Source organism: Dreissena polymorpha, chromosome 13 (assembly GCF_020536995.1).
Source record: "Dreissena polymorpha isolate Duluth1 chromosome 13, UMN_Dpol_1.0, whole genome shotgun sequence".
NCBI classification, from domain to species: Eukaryota; Metazoa; Mollusca; class Bivalvia; order Myida; family Dreissenidae; genus Dreissena; species Dreissena polymorpha.
In genome coordinates, this window is record NC_068367.1 from 53,349,114 (window position 1) to 53,369,856 (window position 20,743).

General features: G+C 35.1%; 2 protein-coding genes across 2 annotated transcripts; both read right to left on the reverse strand.

The window, feature by feature from the left end:
* Nucleotides 1–17,995: 17,995 nt before the first annotated feature.
* LOC127854669 (uncharacterized) lies at nucleotides 17,996–19,078 on the reverse strand. Its single transcript, XM_052389729.1, has one exon. The coding sequence runs from the start codon at nucleotides 19,076–19,078 to the stop codon at nucleotides 17,996–17,998; it is 1,083 nt and encodes a 360-aa protein (XP_052245689.1).
* Nucleotides 19,079–19,651: 573 nt separating this feature from the next.
* Nucleotides 19,652–20,242, reverse strand: LOC127854670 (uncharacterized). Its single transcript, XM_052389730.1, has one exon. It carries the CDS (start codon nucleotides 20,240–20,242, stop codon nucleotides 19,652–19,654), a length of 591 nt encoding a protein of 196 aa, XP_052245690.1.
* Nucleotides 20,243–20,743: the final 501 nt, after the last annotated feature.

Sequence of the window (20,743 nt, forward strand, 5' to 3'; positions counted from 1 at the left end):
GACGCAACACTGGACACAATACTTGTGACGTTAAACACTATAGAGTAGATGCAGCCGTTCAACTGTTTGACGTGCGTAGATAACGCATTTGGAATGATACTTCCGAGGCCTAAGACATCAAGGAGAACTCTGCTATAGTTAATACCTCGTGAGCATTATGGCCAATAGAAGATCTTAATGTCCCGAGAGAAATGAAGACGCTGGGGCCATCAACAAAAGTACAAACGACAACGAAAACAACAACAACGATGAATACAACGGAAACGATAATCGACGATGCAAATTAAACATCGGAAAGCAGAGCTGAATCAACAAACGCATTCCAATCGCCACGGACGAACCTACACTCGGCTTATCTTCATGACGGCGGCAATGACTTCAATGAAACATCGTATTCGCCGCGAGCTACAACTTCAAGACATCATGGACGACACCAGATGTACAGATGGCCAACGATCAACATATGATGTTCTACACAACATTTCGATTGACATTTAAATTGTATATCAATTACTAATGTTATTTATTTCAGCAGAGATGCTTGTCAAGGAAATTATATTGTTATCCGCATATTTTCCATCATTTGAGTGTGTTTATATGAATGTAGTTTTTGTTATTTAATTAGTAATTCAATAGTAAATTTTTAAAAGATTTTTTTAAATCATAAAATATAAAAAAATCAAATTAAGGGGGAAAGTTGTGTAACATAACGCACACAAAACGCATAACATAACGCACACAAAACGCACATTTGGGGCATTGTTGGATTTATATAATGATCGAAATTTGTACCACATTTCATACAATCTTAAATAGGCATCTGGATCAACAAATCAATAGTCTCAGGTTATAATTACCGGGCACGAATATCTGCCTACCGTATTTGTCAATATTCGGTAATTCCCGTATGTATTCGTTAAGTGTCCGTTGCATACGTATATTTAGGTTGCAGACACGTGACTTAACAAACGGCCAATCAGAATTGTACATGTAGACACGTGACGTTACACAGCCAATCAGAATTGTACACATAACAATTATCAAAGCTTTCGTTGTTTATATCTATATTTATGGACAGTCTTACTTAAACGGCCGAACATACAAGTCGCATTATTGCTGGCTTTCGCGGGATGGGCCCGTTGCGGGCTTCGCATGTATCTTGTATTTGACAAACATTTTGGAAACGTTGTGTTGTGTTAATAAGCAGAAATAAAACGCAAAGAAATCAGAAATGAACTTTGTTGGTTATTACTGTGTGATATCAACGAACAATGTGTAATTACGCTACAACCCTGACTTTGTACCGAAAGTTGTGTGTTAAATATCGTCTTTACGCTAATGTGTGATGAACGACAACGGAAATGTGTAACAATGTTGATTTGTGTAACACATCGCCGAATCAAATTTATTGAGGAATCTTATATCTAAATTCGTAGACGGTCATTTAATTTTGAATTCTTATTAGATTGTGAATTCAATTTAGTAAGGGCCCACGTGTTCTACAATTACAACATTGTTTCTTTGAGTCTCAACATGAATATTTTTTACAAACTCTCATCCCATGCGTGTTGTGCGGAACTAAATTAGATTACTTTCATTCTACATGCATAACATTGTGATTAGACAAACAAATTTAAAAAGTTGCAGATTGGATACGACTTCACACACGATGTCAACTTAATGCTTGTTATTTGTTAATAAATAACTGTATAACTTAATGAAGATAATTCAAATTATTTGTTTTGTTAAATTACCAAAAAGTCATATGAAATTTGTTTCAGCTGACACGTTCACAACATGTGCAGCTTTTTAAAATAGTATACCAGTAATACATTTACAACATTTACTCAAATGACTGTAATATACAGTATAATATCATTTTTTCGTTTTACGTTAATGACTATTTGGACAGTTAAACGTAACAAAGAAACCCACCACTATGTATTCAATAGACATATCAATATACTGACACGTGTATTTATTCACGTATTACTGTCTGACCTTTATATCATTATATTCTCTTTCATTTATTCCAACGGTAAATACTAATATGTTATGAGACATGAGCCATTATCCGATATATACTTAAATGTTACAAATGAAACATATGATACCATAGGTAACATCAAAACTAATATACCTTGCAGCAAGTATTTGCACTTGTAATATATCCTGTAGAATAACCTTTGCAGTGCATTATTATATTGTCATCAACCTTTAGGTTAGATGTACAAATCACCTCAAGCAGAAACCTTTTTTATGGACTAAATAGCCTATCACTCTTATTTCAAACGTAATACTTCTTATATGTATTAACAATATTAGTAGGTGCATTAAGAAAAACACGTATTCTTGTTTTGATTTATTGTTAAGAGGTAGATTGAATGATTAGATATTCTCGATATGTCGAAGTAAGCTCAATGTCCCAACTTTTTTCCTTCTTTATCTATATAAATAAACATCGCATATCTCGATTTTCGTTATGTCGAATAAATCGATATCTAGATATAAAATTTTGTTCCGAGTCCGGATTTTACATGTATTTACTGTGGTTTATCTCGAAGTGCGAATAACTGTTTCAGTGTTGGCAAAAGGTGAGAATTTTTTTCTGTGATACTTCACCGTCCCGCTTCGCCCGGCTGCTCCCGATACTGTGCGGTAGGAAATTGATCCGTTAATTGCATCAATGAGCACACGTGTGTAATGTCGTCAGCCATTAACAATTGAGTAAGACCCGTCACTTTAACTGTCACTTTAACATCAATTAACTGCAATTATTACACAGCCTGCCGAAATGCCGATAGACTAATAATCGATTTAATTTTGCATTTCAAACTACAAAATGTACATGTACAGTTCAGTATTCCGGAACGTGATTTAAATTGAAAACCCGCGTCTTGATTGGACGTCAATTGCATCATAACTTTAAATAGCAACATTATCGGATGTTTACTCGACAGTTTAGAAAAAATATAACCGCATGTGTTCATGCAATTCTGTAATACTAAAAACGTCATTTTAAGCATTTAAATAGCAAAATAATCGTGCCTTGTAAAAACGCGTATACTAGTATATCAGGTAGACACACGGTGACGGCTTTAGTTAGACCACTTAGCAGGTATTTAGATGTTATATATATACAATCCACTCTCATTATCTCGAAGTCGGCGAGATAATGAGAGTGGACTGTATATATATAAATATATATATATATATATATATATATATATATATCTATATATATATATATATATAGATATATATATATATATATATATATATATATATAGATATATATATATATCTCTCTCTCTCTCTGCTCTCTCTCATCTCTCTCTGTCTCTCTCTCTCTCTGTCTCTCTCTCCTCTCTCTCTCTCTCTCTCTCTCTCTCTCTCTCTCTCTCTCTCTCTCTCTCTGTGTCTCTCTCTCTCTCTCTCTCTCTCTCTCTCTCTCTCTCTCTCTCTCTCTCTCTCTCTCTCTCTCCTCTCTCTCTCTCTCTCTCTCTCTCTCTCTCTCTCTCTCTCTCTCTCTCTCTCTCTCTCTCTCCTCTCTCTCCTCTCTCTCTCTCTATATATATATATACAGTGATACGACTGTTTATCAATAATGGTGACTTATTCGAAACTAATGCGTATTTCGTGTATTTCCAGAATTGTATTAATTTATGAACAGCTCTTTGTTAGGCAAAGTCATTATCAACGGCGCAATGTCTTATATATAAACTGCGATCCTTTGTTAAGATGTAAGGATTTTTTTCATATGTATTTTATGTTTATTCGAGAAACTGTTAACATCGTTATCATGTGTTTGTAATAATTATATAAAACATAGAAAACTCTGCCGCAAGGTTCAATACTAAAACAATTCCACAGTCAACTTATTAGCCTCGATATGTCACTCCTTTTGTTAAGCCCTTGACGAAGGTAACAAGGTTAAAGAGTGTTTTGTTATATTTCTAAGACATTTGATACAATGTGGCATACAGGGCGTATTCACAAGCTCCTCCTAAGTAGTATATCGGACAATCTTATATATTGCTTTAAAAACTACCTACATAAGATGATACCGTGTGTTGTAATCTCCTTCTACCCATATGACACATAACCGTTAGATGCTGGTGTTACACAGGGGTCTATCTTAGGGTTCCTTCTTTTGTAGGAGATACTCAATGTACAATGCGCCTGTTTGCAGACGATACCGCGCTTATATAATCGTCGACAATCCGGTTAAGACGGCTCATTAATTAAACTCTAGTCTTGCAAAAATTTATTCCTGAGCTTATTAGAGTTTGGTTACATTGAATCCGTCCGTAACCGAATCCTTATTAAAATCTAGACAAATCAACAACCCTATTCATCTCCCTCTTTTTCATGACTGCAAAATCATTGAGGTTTCGTCGCATGAACATCTAAGCTTATTTGTTTCTAATGCATGTTTCTATCATGGCGATATTGAGTCAATCAAGAGAAAAGCATTGCACATTATCAATCCTATGATAACGCTTGAGTTTAACCTCGATAGAAAGTCCCCTCTTTCGATAAACACAACATTTAGTAGACTAACTCTTGAATTCTCTAATGTAGTGTGTGTTAACATTCCTACACAATCTGAAAAAGAACTTGAAAGGATTCAACTGGACTCAGCAAGGATAATTAGCGAGGGAACACGTTTGAAATCTTTGCAGATTCAATTAAATATAACGACTCTCGAACCATAAAAAATGAACAAAACATTAACTTACCCACTTCTATAAAACGTATAATGCACTATTACCGCCATATTTGTGCACACTGACCCCCTCTAGCTTTGGTAAAAGATCGGGTTATCCGCTTCGTACTTCTAACAATATTCGCTGCATTCAATGTTAATCTCACCTTTTCTTACGATCCTTCCTTATTACCTTCAACTATAAACTTGTTGAACAATCCAGCGGAATCTGTAAGAACGGTTCCTTCGCTATCTGCTTTCAAAGTTAATCTAAACAAAGATACACAACAATTCCCCAGCATTACTACGATTGTAGCAGAGTAAATTAACATCTGTACGCTAAAAAGAGTTTACAAAGTACATATTGTCAATGTGGTGAGATTGACGATACATATCACTTTTTCTTCAATTGCACCGTTTATACTGAAGAAAGAGTTATTCTTTTTGATAATCTTTCCAGTTTCCAACGCATAACGTTGCAATTACTTCTTTTCGGTATTAAATATAGATCATTCACAGTACATTCATTGATATTCAAACAAGTTCAGTCTCTCATCCGAGATAGTCATAGGTTATAACCCTACCCAACCTCATAAACAAACCATATTCTTCTATCGATGCCCCGTCCAAAACTGATTCTTTTCATAACTTATCTTATTCTGAAACTATACATTGTAATATCTTTCTTTTCCCTGCTAAATGTACTTGCTTGTTCGGTATTATCACTACTATGTTAAACTGGTGTATTATAACTGACAAAAGCGAGACAATGCACAACGCTTAAGCTTTTTTCCCATTTTTTTCGAATTGTATTGTGCAGTCTTTATTTAGCAATACAGCACATTCTATCTGCCAAGTATATTGTGTATAAAACACTATGTATGTTTGAAATGTATTGTTAATATGTACTGTCGAATACCTTAATAAATATTGTTTAAACCAAACACATTTAAAGGACGTTACACACAAACACTCCATCTGAATGTACCATAATATAATGTATATACCAACTCTATACGAAATTTTATGTTTAGAAAGTTATAGCCTCATAAATAGAATTGTTATAATAAAAATAATTTCAATGACACTGTCAAGGGATTATGTCTAAAATTTATTTTATCATACCTAGATTCTCATTGTAACAAACAGCGAGTCTTCAGAAAGTACATGTTGGATTGTACTGAGAACACTTTTAAATCAAATCAGGTCATTTCATCCGCGCGTAATGAAATCCCAAGAATTAGTCTACGTATTGGTATTGCATCATTTGCAGATGATGTCTAGCTGTCCTATTATTTGTTACCAACCAAGTCGGGATCGTTGATATCCATCACTTCCACAATGAGGCGTCTGCGTCCCTAATTAGGACTTGTCAAAACGATACTCGAATAGACTATTTGCGAGGATGACGTATAAGAGTCTATCAGGCCATCAATTCGTACTTGTCACAACATACAATGCAATTGTGAACTCAATGAACTTTTCGTATTCGCCACATTGTCAACTGCCACGAAGAATGTACACTTTTAGCATGTCGTATACACAATTTTCTTTTTATAGTCTGTACATTAGATTTGGTGTCTTCATACATCGGTAATACGATCGAAGTGTACGTGTATTTAAAAACTAATGTGTTCTGTCTGTTTAATTATTTTAAAATTAAATGCACATGCATAGCATTAGTTGTTTAACATCACTGTAGTTTCTAATAAACACATTTGTTCATTCAAATCTGTAAGACGTGGAAACCGCTACCTGGTTATATCCGTTTAGATCACGCATACACTTGACTTAACCCATGTTTTATATAGTTTTAGACGCGTGCGTGGTAAGATAAATTGTTTGTAAGAAATTGTGTGCTACGTCTGAGATTCGGCCAGAGATTCCCAAACCGGTTCAAACCCTCAACGTTTCTCTTTGTCCGGCTTGCAGCGAAAACATGTTTGATCAGGGTGCTAAAGGTACATTTAGTCTTCTGTTTAAAAAGTTATTGATAAGAACAACATGTATATCATTACATAGGTTTGGAGTCGGTGTTTGTCTTATATTAGTTAGTTGTAGTATGTTCTCTGCAAATTCGGTTTAAACTATTAATCTGAAAACGATTGTTAGCATTGGTTTATATTCATGGCCGGTTAAATTTGCCGATAGAAGTGTGCAAACTAACGGCATGATTGGCGTTTTAATTTTATCAAATATGTTCATTATTGTTAAAGATTATTCAAAGTGCATTATTAACTTTACTTCTCGGCAACACGTTATACGCAGACATTACCACTATTTTACGGCCGATTTAATAACAATGGACAAGCATATAATCTGACCATTTTGGCACATTACAACGGTATCATACCATTGCTTTCAAATCAAGATTACAATTTCAAATTCTATTCACAGTCGAACAATCGTGTTGTATTCGCTGAAATGGGATTTTATCAAATTTCCGCCAAACTTAATATCAGATGAAGACATCATGTTGGTTTGAAATCTGCTAATTTTTCAGATTTAAAACGAATACCTTCTTTTCCGAGAGGATATACATTTCTTATTATGTGACAGCAAGACGTTGATATTCGTAGTTATTTGCGAAGTTCCTTCCCTAGAGAGGATTGATAAATCCTTACAAGATAATAAAAATTCATAAGTACCAATCAGAGTGCGACATGTAACGATAGTGTGGAGTGGTATTACAAGGTCATGCAAATCTAACTAAGGACAATGAGTGCGTCTTTAATGAAAATAAGTAAGACACATATGCCCTTTATTTTGAAATAAATAACGTATGACATTTTAAAAAGCCTTTTAGTAAAAACACTATTCACGCATTTAGTTAAGTTAAAATGGCTAGTGATATTAGTATTAAAATACAAATGTACAATCACAATATGATTCGCAGATATTTGTTTTCTACCCTTCCCAGAAAGGAATCCGTTACATTAAAGACCATGATTTTTGACACGAGAAATTGGGCGTTGAATAGGCTTCTTGTAAGGAATGCTATACATAAAATACAAATGGAAAGCGTTAAATAACGAATACACTACGTATCATTAGCAGTGCAAATCGGATGTTGACGATACACAAATGAATAAATGCAACATGTAACCAACATCAATGCAAGGTCAATTCTAACATGACGTATTTTACATTTCTTGCAGATAAACTGTAAACAACCACTCTTAGTTTGCTTCAATATAAAAAGATAAAGAAAACAAAACATATTATCTGTTTCATATGGCAATAGTCGCATATATACGCCAGATTAACACAAGCCATAAAGATAGCAATAAAACCCGTTTCATATAAACACCAAACATACACACAGCAGAGAAACGGCAGCTTAAAGGTCGAACAATCCCATTCCCTATTTAGTACATGTGTAGACAGTATGCACACTGCAAACATTTGGTTTATTCAAACGAAGCTGGTAGTATTCAATACGTGTATTATGTGCCATTGTGTTGTTGATCACGTTTTACTTCAGGAATGGGCACAATTAACGTGCGTAGTATTTCTAGTAATAGAATTGTCTTAGATTTATTGATTATCTCAAATTCTTTATTATACGATGATGTGTTTTGATTGTTTTTGCATCTAAATTGAAATTAGATCTTGCTATAGTCTTAACAATCAGAACTATAATTAATAAGGTACATCAAGAATCGGGATTTGACCTTTTTTCATTTATAACATTATTATTCAACGACAAACGCCAAACAGTTTAACTACGCAATTTATTATCTTAAAGGTTTGGCATAATAATGTCAAGGCTGGGATCAATTGTATTATACAGGTTCCCCCGAGATCGGCGGGAAATTTAAGTACATAATGTCTATCCCCCTTGACAAGCGGGAAGTGTGTTCGTGGAAACTATGCCGATGTGGCAAAAAATGACAGTACAACTTTAATTTGTATACATCACTGCTATTCTTTATCCTAAAATGGTGTTTTCAAGGCCAGAGTAATAACCAGAGATAAAACTTCACTGAATATAAAATAACTCTGGAAAACTGTACCCGAAAACAACCAATATTAACATGTAACTGTGGACATTGTGTAACTCAAACATAACTGGTCATTTTAACGAAGTTATTAATGTGGTTGGCATTTCAAAAAGTAAAAGTTTACTGATCAAAGTCTAGCAAATTCTTTTACACTGATACAGTCAATTACGCAGTAACCTGTCGTCGGGGGCCGAACTAAGTAGACCATTGGACAAACTGACGGTGTGCCGTACGCTGTTAAGTACCAGCCATGACGATGTGGGTTTCTAATGGAGCTCGTAATTCTCGACAACACTGGAATATAACACAAATCTGGCAAGCGTCGTGTTACAATAAAAAATTAAGTGGGAGGGTAGGTGGTTAATGTAAACTTGTAAACCATAGCGCGACCTACCCTGTGATGCGACGAGATAGTAAAAGACCAACAATTTGCACGCGCAGTGGTTTTGTACTTAGTGGTCGAGTCATGTGTTACAGTAGACTCGGTAGAAGTGGTTATAAAATTGGGGTTTGGGTTTCGGCGATCCCTTAGGAAAATAGCGTTTGCGTTGAATAAGACAGTTTATTCTTGAGCGAATACACATTATTAATACATTTTATTGTACATTCCAATCAGCGTAACATATACTTCATTGTCTAGTAATGTTTTTGCGTTTTTTATCCTTAGATCAGGTAAGTGCTAAACATCTGGCGTACATTCGTCTAACAGAAATGAGACATATATTAACCTTTAAAAAATTGATTCGAAAGACAATGAAAGATAATTCAAACTATCTTAGGCTAACATTGCAACCTTACAGGATGGTGAGGTATTTGGCAGACAAAATACATTTAAAAAATAAGTGTTGCTATATTCGCTCACATACAGCAGTATTATATTTAAGATATGTAAAAATCTGAAGATTTTAACGAACGAATGAATTCTTTCTTTCACACAAGTTTTGCAAGGTTTAATATAATAGCGTGGTATGTAACTGTCATGAAACAATACAAAATAAATAAATCATTATAGTTCGCCGATTACTTGTATTTTGCATTATTTCGCCACTTTCCTATACGGTTCCCTATATAAAGTAGTATTTCTAAATTGCACCTTCTTTGATCCAATACAGCCGAATTTATCTTCTCCTATGATATCGACATAAAAGCGTCCAAACAAGGACCGGAAGCGTTTCGAATGCACTTTGTCAGTTTTTTGGCGGGCATAAAAAGAAGTGTATAGCGTCCTTTTTCGTTCTATATATATTATAACTTTACAAGGAGCCCTAATTAAATAAAGCATATCGAATAAACTGATATTTCATATTTATTGAGCCCTATCATTTATAAAATATCCATCCAACTCTTTGGAAAAATCGACAATTGTGTCGCGATGATTTGCAGATATTAAAAACGTAATTTTATAACATTTTATAACCGTTCTTAGATAAACAGGTTAAAAAGAGGGTATTCAACAATCAATATATTGCAAATATACATATTAATGATGCATAACGCTAAATTCATCGTATGAATGCGCACAATACTAATTTAGTTATTCTATGAATGGGTCACTGCTTAAAGCAGAATAAATCGGAGCGAATATGGGAATGAAGATAGGGAACACAATTAACTACAAATTTACGCATTTGCATGATCATATGCGATGAGTTTGTATCCGTTTATTGTCGGAATGTTTTTTATTACAACCTGGTTGTTTTTCTCAAAGTCCAGTATGGCAGAAGAGCGAAGCCCATATGCTCATATCATACATTAAAAGCACTAATTGGGCCCTGGAAAGAAACAAATGGCGATCATATAAATGTTCGTGCTCAGATAATGTGTTTACTGTAAAATGTCAAAACAACCGAAACCATAGAAAACGGTAAACTTTTTTTTATAAAAGATTTGAAAGAAACGGTACAGATGCACAATAATTAGGTGCAATGAAGCAAAAACAATTTTCCTCGACTTGTTCTTATTTACTATGTCATCAATTTCCAAGACGTTTTCCTGAATTTGTTTTAAAAAAAGATACAACAGCGAATGCGTTAATTTAACACCTTAAGTTGTCGAGATAAAAATGAAATATTTGTATAACGTCTTCTTATCTCATTACAAGGTCTCTTGAGAAAACTTAGCAGCGCATTCATTCCGCTTATTATCGACAAATCAAATTATCACATATCTATGTAGCTCAAGACAAGTCGGTTGGAGAGGTTATTTTATACAAACTGGGTGATTAACCAAGACATGAAATCAATTTATTTGGTGCAGCATAAAATACTGTGACATTCACAACAACCGTTGGAAGTGATATTTTCTAGATTAGTACTAAAGTCAGCTTAGAATGTGCTTTTCGTCACTTTTGAGGGCAGTCCGTGCTATTAGAATGTAATTCACATGACTGCGACATCAAAGGAATGTATTAAAATACAAATGCTAAATGAAATAAACATATGTCGAGTTTTAAGCTCGAATTGTAAAACCCTGTTAATGTCTACTTTCATCGTAATCGCGTTGGCAATAACAGGAATATACTTTAGAAAAGTAATAAGACACAAAATCGCTGGAGTTAACTGCTTTTCTTCTGAAATGAGAATACTTACTGATAAAAATATGGGTGGGCCCCCATGTGAATCATACGATACAAACATAGTGCTTGGACGTCATAAATAGTTTAGATGTTTATTTTTTAAAGATATACATATTTACAATAAATACATTGATAAAAAGACCAAACAATATAGCAATAAGCACAGGAAACATAACAGTTGAATTATAAAGGTCTTTATATTTGTAAGAAACGGAATAATATTATATCAATGAAAAGTTTTCTATGAATCGGGATGCTTACATGACATTTACTATGATTTCTTATTTATATATATATATATATATATATATATATATATATATATATATATATATATATATAACTGTTTGCCCGTTATACTTATATGTAGACGAGCTATAAATATATTTAGTTTTTGTGCATATTTTACACGAATATGTGTTTACGTTGAAAACGTATAATTAACAACACTGGTTTTCTAAAACAGTAAGGGTAATTAAAAGTGCTTGTGTACATTAATACAAAGCGCGATTCATACAGACGGATGGGTGCCTTTAAACATTAGAGGCAGAGAGGCAGATACGGTGGTCACAGTTACTTACAATTCTGTGTTCAGTGCGGACATGGATATTTTGGTGAACACGTCGGCAGTGGATGTAAGCGTCGAGCCTGTCACTTACCGAGACTGGGTATTGTACGTGTCTATTAAATGATAGGTTTTCAATGTTGTATTGCTTATCGGCTAATAAACTACAATTTCGAGTAGTGTGCTTTGATACGATCCAAAAGGTATGCTAGACAGGTTGTCATCATAACGAACTAGAATTTATTATTCACAGAGAATCACCTTTTAATAATGTTATTTCTTCGCGAGCAATATTTTAAAGGATTGCACTTGAGGATTCAGTTATTTACTGTAGGTTACATCAAACATATGTATTCTTATGAATCTAAGAAATCATACTCGTGTCCTTTAAGACCACATGATTTTAATAATAGTTTTAATTGAACGAAGTCATTTGTTATAGCAATCAGAGCAAGTTCCCGTTCACCGATTGTATCACAATCTAAAATCACAGAAGTTTCCTGAAAATTTCCAGAAACTCCAAAATATGGACATACGTGTTTTTAAACAAACTATACCTTAATTTACAAGAGATGTTCATGTTCGTTAAAGTTTTCTGGATTTCAGAAACCAGTCATCGCATTTTTGCAAGGCCATGCCATTTCTTAGGGCTAAGTATATGTAGTTAGTTATGAATATGTATATATAAATATATATTTATATGTATGTAATGTATTCATAACGAGTCTATCAAACGTATGTTCCTACCCACGCATGCTTTTATTATGTGAAATCCATCCAATAATAAAACATAAATACATTTACGTACAAAATGTTTACATACGCGATACATTACTCTTACGCACTTACAATGGGATATTCCAAATGGGATTTCTTGTTCGGACATTAATTATATCTTATAAGCAAAGCATTTGTTGTAAAAACCATTGTGTGGTTCTGGTAATGCTTGTGGTTAAAATAATACTGATTTGAAAAAAAACATGCAAAACCGACAAACTAACTTAATGTAAGCGTGCAATAAAAAGTCAACAGCCTATATTATATATTGGCCTATAAGATAGATCCACCGTATTATGTATTCTGCATATAATATCTATTCTTAAAACTCGATTATTGCTGATGCGATATTGTCAATTCATATATGTATTTGTATGGATTTGTTATGAAAGGAAATACGAAGGCGTATGGTATATAAATTGCATCATTACTGACCAAAACAACGAAAAGAGAGAGGAGACGGACGCTCTTTCACAAACAAATATATATTTGTTAGTCGTCCTCGGCATCGTTCATTGTTTTCCCATTACGCATAGATATATCCGATCGTCTTGATTTACATAGTCGTCGGAATCCTTTGAAGGAACACAACAGCATTCATGACGCTTGCATGAGAAACATTGACATGAAACGGTCACACACAAAATTAGAAAGTCCAACATTTCGCAAACTTGAATACTCAAAGCATACAAAATTATCGATATTCATAAATATATTAACATTTGTTAAGCCACTAGCACACAATTACATTGGATAGGCTGACCTGTTTTCATCATCATCATCATCATCATCATCATCATCATCATCATCATCATCATCATCATCATCATCATCATCATCATCATCATCATCATCATCATCATCATCATCATCATCATCATCATCATCATCATCATCATCATCATCATCATCACCACCACCACGTGTTTATCATCGTAATCAAAAATACATCATGATCATGATCATCAAGGTCATCAAGGTCATCATCATCATCATCATCAAAAGAAGAAACATCAGCAGCATGAAATGCTCTTCGTGAGAAAAACACCAAAGGGAAGCAAAACCTGCTCAAATCGTTTGAAATACATGAACAAAAAGGGTATGAAAGAATCAAAATTGTTCGATTTGCATTTAAGTATTTCTGAAGTACAAGCTATCGAAAGTGTTAAGGAATAATACGGAATGTGTTTATTTTAAATGATGTTTTAATTTGATTTTTTCCTTGATTAGTCTGATTGCAATCATTATAAAACAAGTCAGAAAATAAAAAGTGTTATTGTCATTTACTTTTATTGTTAAAAACATGTTTATTTATTTTAAATCTAAATGTCATTTGTAAACTGCATGTGTGTAAGTCAACAAAGGCTGGGTCATCGAATATAAACCGAACTTAGGCAACTCCTTTCCAAACTAATTTAAAGCGTAATAAAAAATATACATGAGGTTCCTATCATATATTACGTTTTGAGTCATTAGTTTGTGCATTGTATTTAAAAGAAAGTTATGAGTTTATGCTTAAGTGCATTTTAACACTTTTGTTTTATCGTCTCATGTTAATTTTTTCATCTGAACTCAATCGAGAAATGTCCCATAATAAAACAAAACTTCCCATTGGAAAGACAAGTTAAAACAAAAAATGTAATGGAAGAAATCGAAAATGCAGTTACTGCAAAGCCAATCAAAATAATGTAACATTCTGCCTCTCGAAACGGTCATTTTCATCGGCAGCTGTAATACTATTGCCAGACTAATGTCATAATTTATCGGAATTAATCAGAATTCAATGTGGTCATAAAACCTTCGAAATGTTTGGAAACCGTCAGTGGCAATTCAAGTCATTCACGTTCGCATTTCAGCAAGTACACAATAAAGTGTCTACGTCAACACATAGCTGCTAATTAGGAAAGTAACCAAAACATCAATCTCTTGCATGACGGTCACATTACATTCACCTCTGTGTTGGGCTCAGAACGGACTATTGTTATGAAAGCGTCTCATTCTTGTCATGATCATTCCAAGCGTTCATTAGTGAGGTTACAGTATATTAAACAATCTCTTGCACGACGGTTACATTGCATTAACTGCATTAAAGAAAACCATCTCATACCATGATATCTTATATCAGTCTTAATTAATTATTATAAAATTGATATGGTTTTTTTATGTTAAGAAACCGACATACATAAATACGTCGAAGCAATGCCTAACGTCACTCAATAAAAAACATGTACAATTGTTTACATTTGTGAAGTGCGTGGAATGATTACATCTGTGTAAATGGGCAATAAAATAGTTCCAAAGAGTTGCATTAAAACTCACAAGTTTTTGCACGATTTATCGTACATTTAAAAGTCATATTTCTTAATTAAATGCATGCGATCTTAAATATCCACTCAAATATACATTGTATGCGTTTGTTTGGTTTTAGCTATTTGGTAGACAAAATGGCGTGCTGAGCCTTATGCAGAGTTGTATGTGAGAGCAAGGAACGACAACTCAGCGTGGAGATTGCCAAAACATGTAATTATACGTATCGGTTTCAACTATCATAGCAAATCGAAAAAGTGTTAGTAAACACGTAATTGCACACCTGACATTTTAAGGTTAGGAAACTTTCCATTTAGATGCGTTATATAAGATGTTATAGCGAGTCATTTAATCTGATTTTAACTTTACGGAACATGTCCCAGCAATATCCCGTTCTCATGTGAATGAATCATTCGCAGCTCACGTTTCATAATGCGTCTTAAAAAGGAACTCATCACTAGATATAATAATGTGTTTTTAAGATATCACAAATGAACGTGTTTTTTTATATAAAAACAACCTAATGTTGTACGTTGGCCGGTCTAATAATAGATTTATTGTAATTTCATACAATAATGCGTTAATAATGTTATAAACAAGTGTGAGGACAATTGTTGAGTAAATATGAATTATTATATTATTCTCATAATATTATAGTATTCTACCTGAGTACAAATTTTGGATCACGTAGTCAAGTTGTAGCAATATTGCAATCGTACAATAATATAATAATGTTTGCTTACCTCAAATGGACCTCTTTATAAAAGCGTTCATTTAAGAAGAAAATTAGCTGTTTTTTATATTATGTATTTGAAACTGTGTCACATATTAAAGCGTCTCTAAGTTGTTCATGTTTGTAGCCAAAGGTCATATGTTTACCTCAAGCTATAATGCAAATACAATATTATTAGATGGATAACAATCCAATACCTTCGGCATTTTGCGTTAAATTTCGGGCAGGTAGCAGCGGTTGTATTCAAATGAAACGCCCAGTATTGACTTTGATATGAATGGTCAATTGGTTCTCTTTGCTTGAGATCCCTTCTGCAGTAGTTTCCACCCTCATGAACCATGTCGTTTCGATCAACATAACCATTCTTATGGCAGAGTAATTTGTTTTGAAATATAGTTAAATCGTAATGAAAGTTCGTTTATCTTTAATGCGGACCGCTTTTTACGTTCATACATTGTTTAATACGGCTATGTATATACAACAAATCATTATTTCGGTATAGTCCCAACACAGTAATGCGATGCATATTTCGGATATGATTCACATACTCGAAGCCTAGGTCGAATTATTATCATTAGCTTGTTTTAAAAATGTGTGAGTTACATCTATTACAAAACTGGCAGTGTATAACGATACCACTGCTGGGAAAGTCCATGAATCCTGTCAGAATATTTTGGACTTTTTTTATTTGGACGGTTTTCTTCCTAAACCAAAACATGGTTAAGGAACTGTGCATGCGCGCTTCAAATTGATATACCAAATATGATGTGATGAGCTACTCAATAAGTGGTGTACTTTGTATTTGTTTTTGTTTTTTGTTATTTCAAGCTAAAAGCAGACACGCAGCAACGATTGTGTATACAAAATGTTTATATAATGGGCGGTTTAAATATTCCAAACACATGCTTAAAGCATATGTTTATATTGTTTATGCCATGCCTGTCAACATAAATAATAATAATAAATAACAAATGTTATATCTATATTTATGTCATGCTCTGATATTAGCATGAAGTTAACCCGTGGCACAAATGAACTCAACTTATCATTTCAGGATCGTTTATTGTTCCATCTTGAGACCATAAATGTGTTTGGTAAAATAACCGTGGGGGCTATAAAGACTAATAATTTGGTGATTGCGCGGACCGCGCCTTTTACTGTTGGAACAACCGATACAGCACATTAAAAGGGTAACATAGCACAAACTTAGTTATAAACCAGTATACAATTGAGTTCGAGGGCTCTGGACAACACACTCCGCGTCCGATGTCAACGACATCGTCAACTTTACTGGGGACGAAACTATCAATCTATAACCTCATAATGCTATAAACGTTACATATGCATACTGTGCAATTTAATGTTGTCTTACAGCTTTTCAAACATGGTAGCATTTAACTGAGTAAATACCAAAATGTAAAAAATGATTGGAAAAATTAATGAACAACACAATTAGAATGTCTTATAAGTCACTTATACATATACATGTAGTAACGATATCATGAATGTTCTCAAAATTACACACAACTAATGTTCATCAAACACATCAAGTTGACTTGCCGACTGTTATAAGAAAAATTGACAAACAAAGTAAAATGTTCATACTTAAAACAATCATTTTGCATGTCGTCATACAACTTACATACATGCATAACTAAGAGCTGTCAAAAGCTTACTGTGGCTTTGTATAATCGTATGCTAATCACTAATAATTTCAAAACTGATTGTTTCAAAAATGCAATGTCATATGTATGGAGTAAAAATGTCAAAGAATACAAATCATGACTAGTAATTTATAACAATTGTAATGCTCTGAAAATGTGTGGCTAGTAAAATTCTCTGTGCCATTTTCTCAAAAGTACTCACTTTAAAGTAAAACTAGCTTAGACACGGGTCGGGTGAGAAAGACAGGCTTCCCTTCTCGAATGACCTTGACCTTGACACTACGTACCTTTTCATCAGAGCAAGGAAACACTTGCGAAACTGTGGCTAAGGGCCACATAATCCTACTCACAGTGTCTTGCATTAACACCACATCATCTTCCTTCAGAATGTGCTGAGGAGATTGCCATTTACACCTCTTTTGTAGAGAAGACAGAATTTCTGAACGCCACATAGCCCAAAACATATCAGCAAGAACTTGAAATCGTTTCCATTCAGACCTGTATAAATCTTTGAGAGTAAGAGGTTCTGCCAAGGGCGGAAGAGGTTCGGACTTAAGCGTCAACAAGGTGGCTGGGCTGAGAATCCTCAGGCGCTTCACCATCGGAAGACACGGGAATAAGGGGGCGTCCATTAACAATAGCTGACACTTCGGCCATGAAGGTTAGAAAACGTCATGTGTCAGGTTTTTCTGTCCATGTTGCATCAACAAACTATCTAGAATTCTCCGAATCACCCCAATCATCCTTTCCCACACGCCACCCATGTGGGATGCATGTGTAGGGCTAAAGTCCAAGGACACCTTTTGCTGCTGAAGGTAGGAACGTACAGGACCGTCTTCAACAAACACTGCTTGCATGTTTAAGTTTTCCGTGGCTCCTATAAAATTTGTACCTCGATCAGATCTAAATTCAACCACTTGACCGCGGATCGAGACAAAGCGTCTCAGGGTATTAATGAATGCACTAGAACTAATTTCTTCTATTAGTTCAATGTGAATGGCCCTAATTCTTAAACAAGTAAACAAGACCCCCCACCGCTTACTGGAGGCTTGGCCTCCTCTAGTCTTTATGCTCACGATGGACCAAGGGCCAAACACATCTACTCCAACATAGCTAAATGGTCGAGCATGTGTGACTCTATCTCTTGGGAGATCTGCCATCATCTGATTGTGTTGTTTGCCGCGCAGGCGCCTACAAGGGACACATGAGAAAATATATGAAGAAACACGCCGTTTACCACCTGTGATCCAATATCCACCAGATCTGATGGCACCTTCTGGAAAGTGTCTACCCTGGTGATGTACGGACTCATGAAAGTTCCTAATAAGAAGAGTTTCTAGGTGGCTTTTCTTTGGTACAATGACAGGATTCGTTTCTGTAGAAGACAATTCAGAATGCTGTAGTCTACCACCTACACGCAGGACATTTTGAGAGTCTAGGTATGGGTTGAGAGCTAATAAGGAGCTTCTTGAGCTGATAGGAAGGCCTTGAGAGAGGTTAATGATCTCGTTTTCAAAGTATACAGCTTGGTACTCCTTTACTATAAGTATTTCTGCTTGCAACAAACTTGAGCGGTTTGAGGATTGAGCACACATATGCCAACCAGGACACTTGGTAGACATGCTTATAGACTGACAAATGTGCTTGAGAGAACAGATGGCCTTCACCAGACTAAGAAACGAGGAGAACATGTTGTACCTGTCAGATCCCAACTTACATGTATTTGTAATGACATTAGTTGCCATGGTAACCACCTCCGGACGTACTTCCTTGTCATCACTCGGGTTCAGCAAAGGATTTTCAGTGTGAAAATAGACTTCTTTGAAAAACTTTTCAGGGAAGCACTCATTCCCCTCGTACCTACATCAGCTGGGTTTTGTTTAGTATCGACATAGAACCACTGACTAGATTCTGACAAATCTAGAATACGTTGCACCCTATTTGACACATATGTATGGAACCTTCTTGTACGATTACAGATATAACCGAAAACTACTTTATGTCTGTAAAGTACCTGACCTTGTGATTCGATACATCTGGTTCTCTGCATATGGTACCTACAATCTCTACGGACAAAACGGCAGCACAGAGTTCTAGGCGTGGTATAGTATGGCCGCTAGATAGAGCAACCTTGGTTTTTCCCATCACAAACCCTACATTTCTTGTGTTCTGTGACTGACCAGAGACTATGTATGCCACTGACGCAACTGCCTTTTCCGAAGCATCTGAGAATACCTGCAATTCATTGTGAGAATACTGGCTAAGTGAAATACTAAGATAGGTATGAGAAGCTGCTCCAAATATCGTAAGGACATTGTTTACTCCTTCCATGGCTTCAGATATTTATCAGGCAAAGGATTGTCCCATCCATCATTCACGACAGTCATTTCTTTCAACATGCATTTACCCAAAATCGTAGCAAGGGCAACAAATCCTAATGGATGATACAAGCTGTTAACGACTGAGAGAATTCCGCGACGTGTGAAAGGCTTGTCAGTGTGAGAAACCTGAAATGTAAAACAATCTTTTCGTAGATCCAATGTGAGAACGAGGGACCTTTGAAGAGGGAGCTCATCCTTGGTTAAATCTAAACTTGCTAAATCTTTAGCAAGGTCTACTTGTGGAAATGCAGCAATGACTGTCTCATTGTTGGAAGCTAACTTATGTAGACGCAGATTACCATTCAAAGCAAGGGCTCTCTGTGTCTGTTTCATCAACCATATGGCTTTCTCTGGAGTAGATACTGATGTGATACCATCATCGACATAAAAATCAGAAGAAACACATTTTCGCACATCACTACCAACTTCATTTTCACTGACCTGAGGCGTCTTTAAAAGACCTAGATTGGCAACAGCCGGAGATTGCCGGTTGCCCACAACATGTACTCGCATACGATACTCTACCATATGCTCACTAGGGTTATTGTTGTGGTACCAAAAGATACGCAGAAAGTTGCGGTCTTTAACATCTACTGTAAAACATCTGTTGAATGTCCGCTGCAAGAGCCACCTGATCTTTCCTGAAACGTAAAATAATGACGTGTAGGCTGTTTATCAGGTCTGGACCCTGAAGCAAGACATCGTTTGGTGACACACCCTGATATTTAGCGTAGGCATCAAATACGCCACGAATTTGATCTTGTTTCTTGGGGGGTACACCCCAAACAGCGCTAAGTACAAACATTCGTCTGTGTCTGAAATGGGAGGGGCCAATTCAGCATGACCACGTTCAATGATCTGTTCCATAAAGGTTACGAAGTGGCCTTGTTTTTTTTCTTGTCTTTCAAAAGTGATGCATGCAGAAGTGATGCTCTCTTAAGAGTTTGGGATCTGTTGTTAGGGAGCCTTCATCTCCCAGACTTAAATGGAAGAGGTGATAAGAATGAGAAGAGTGACATTCCTTAACAT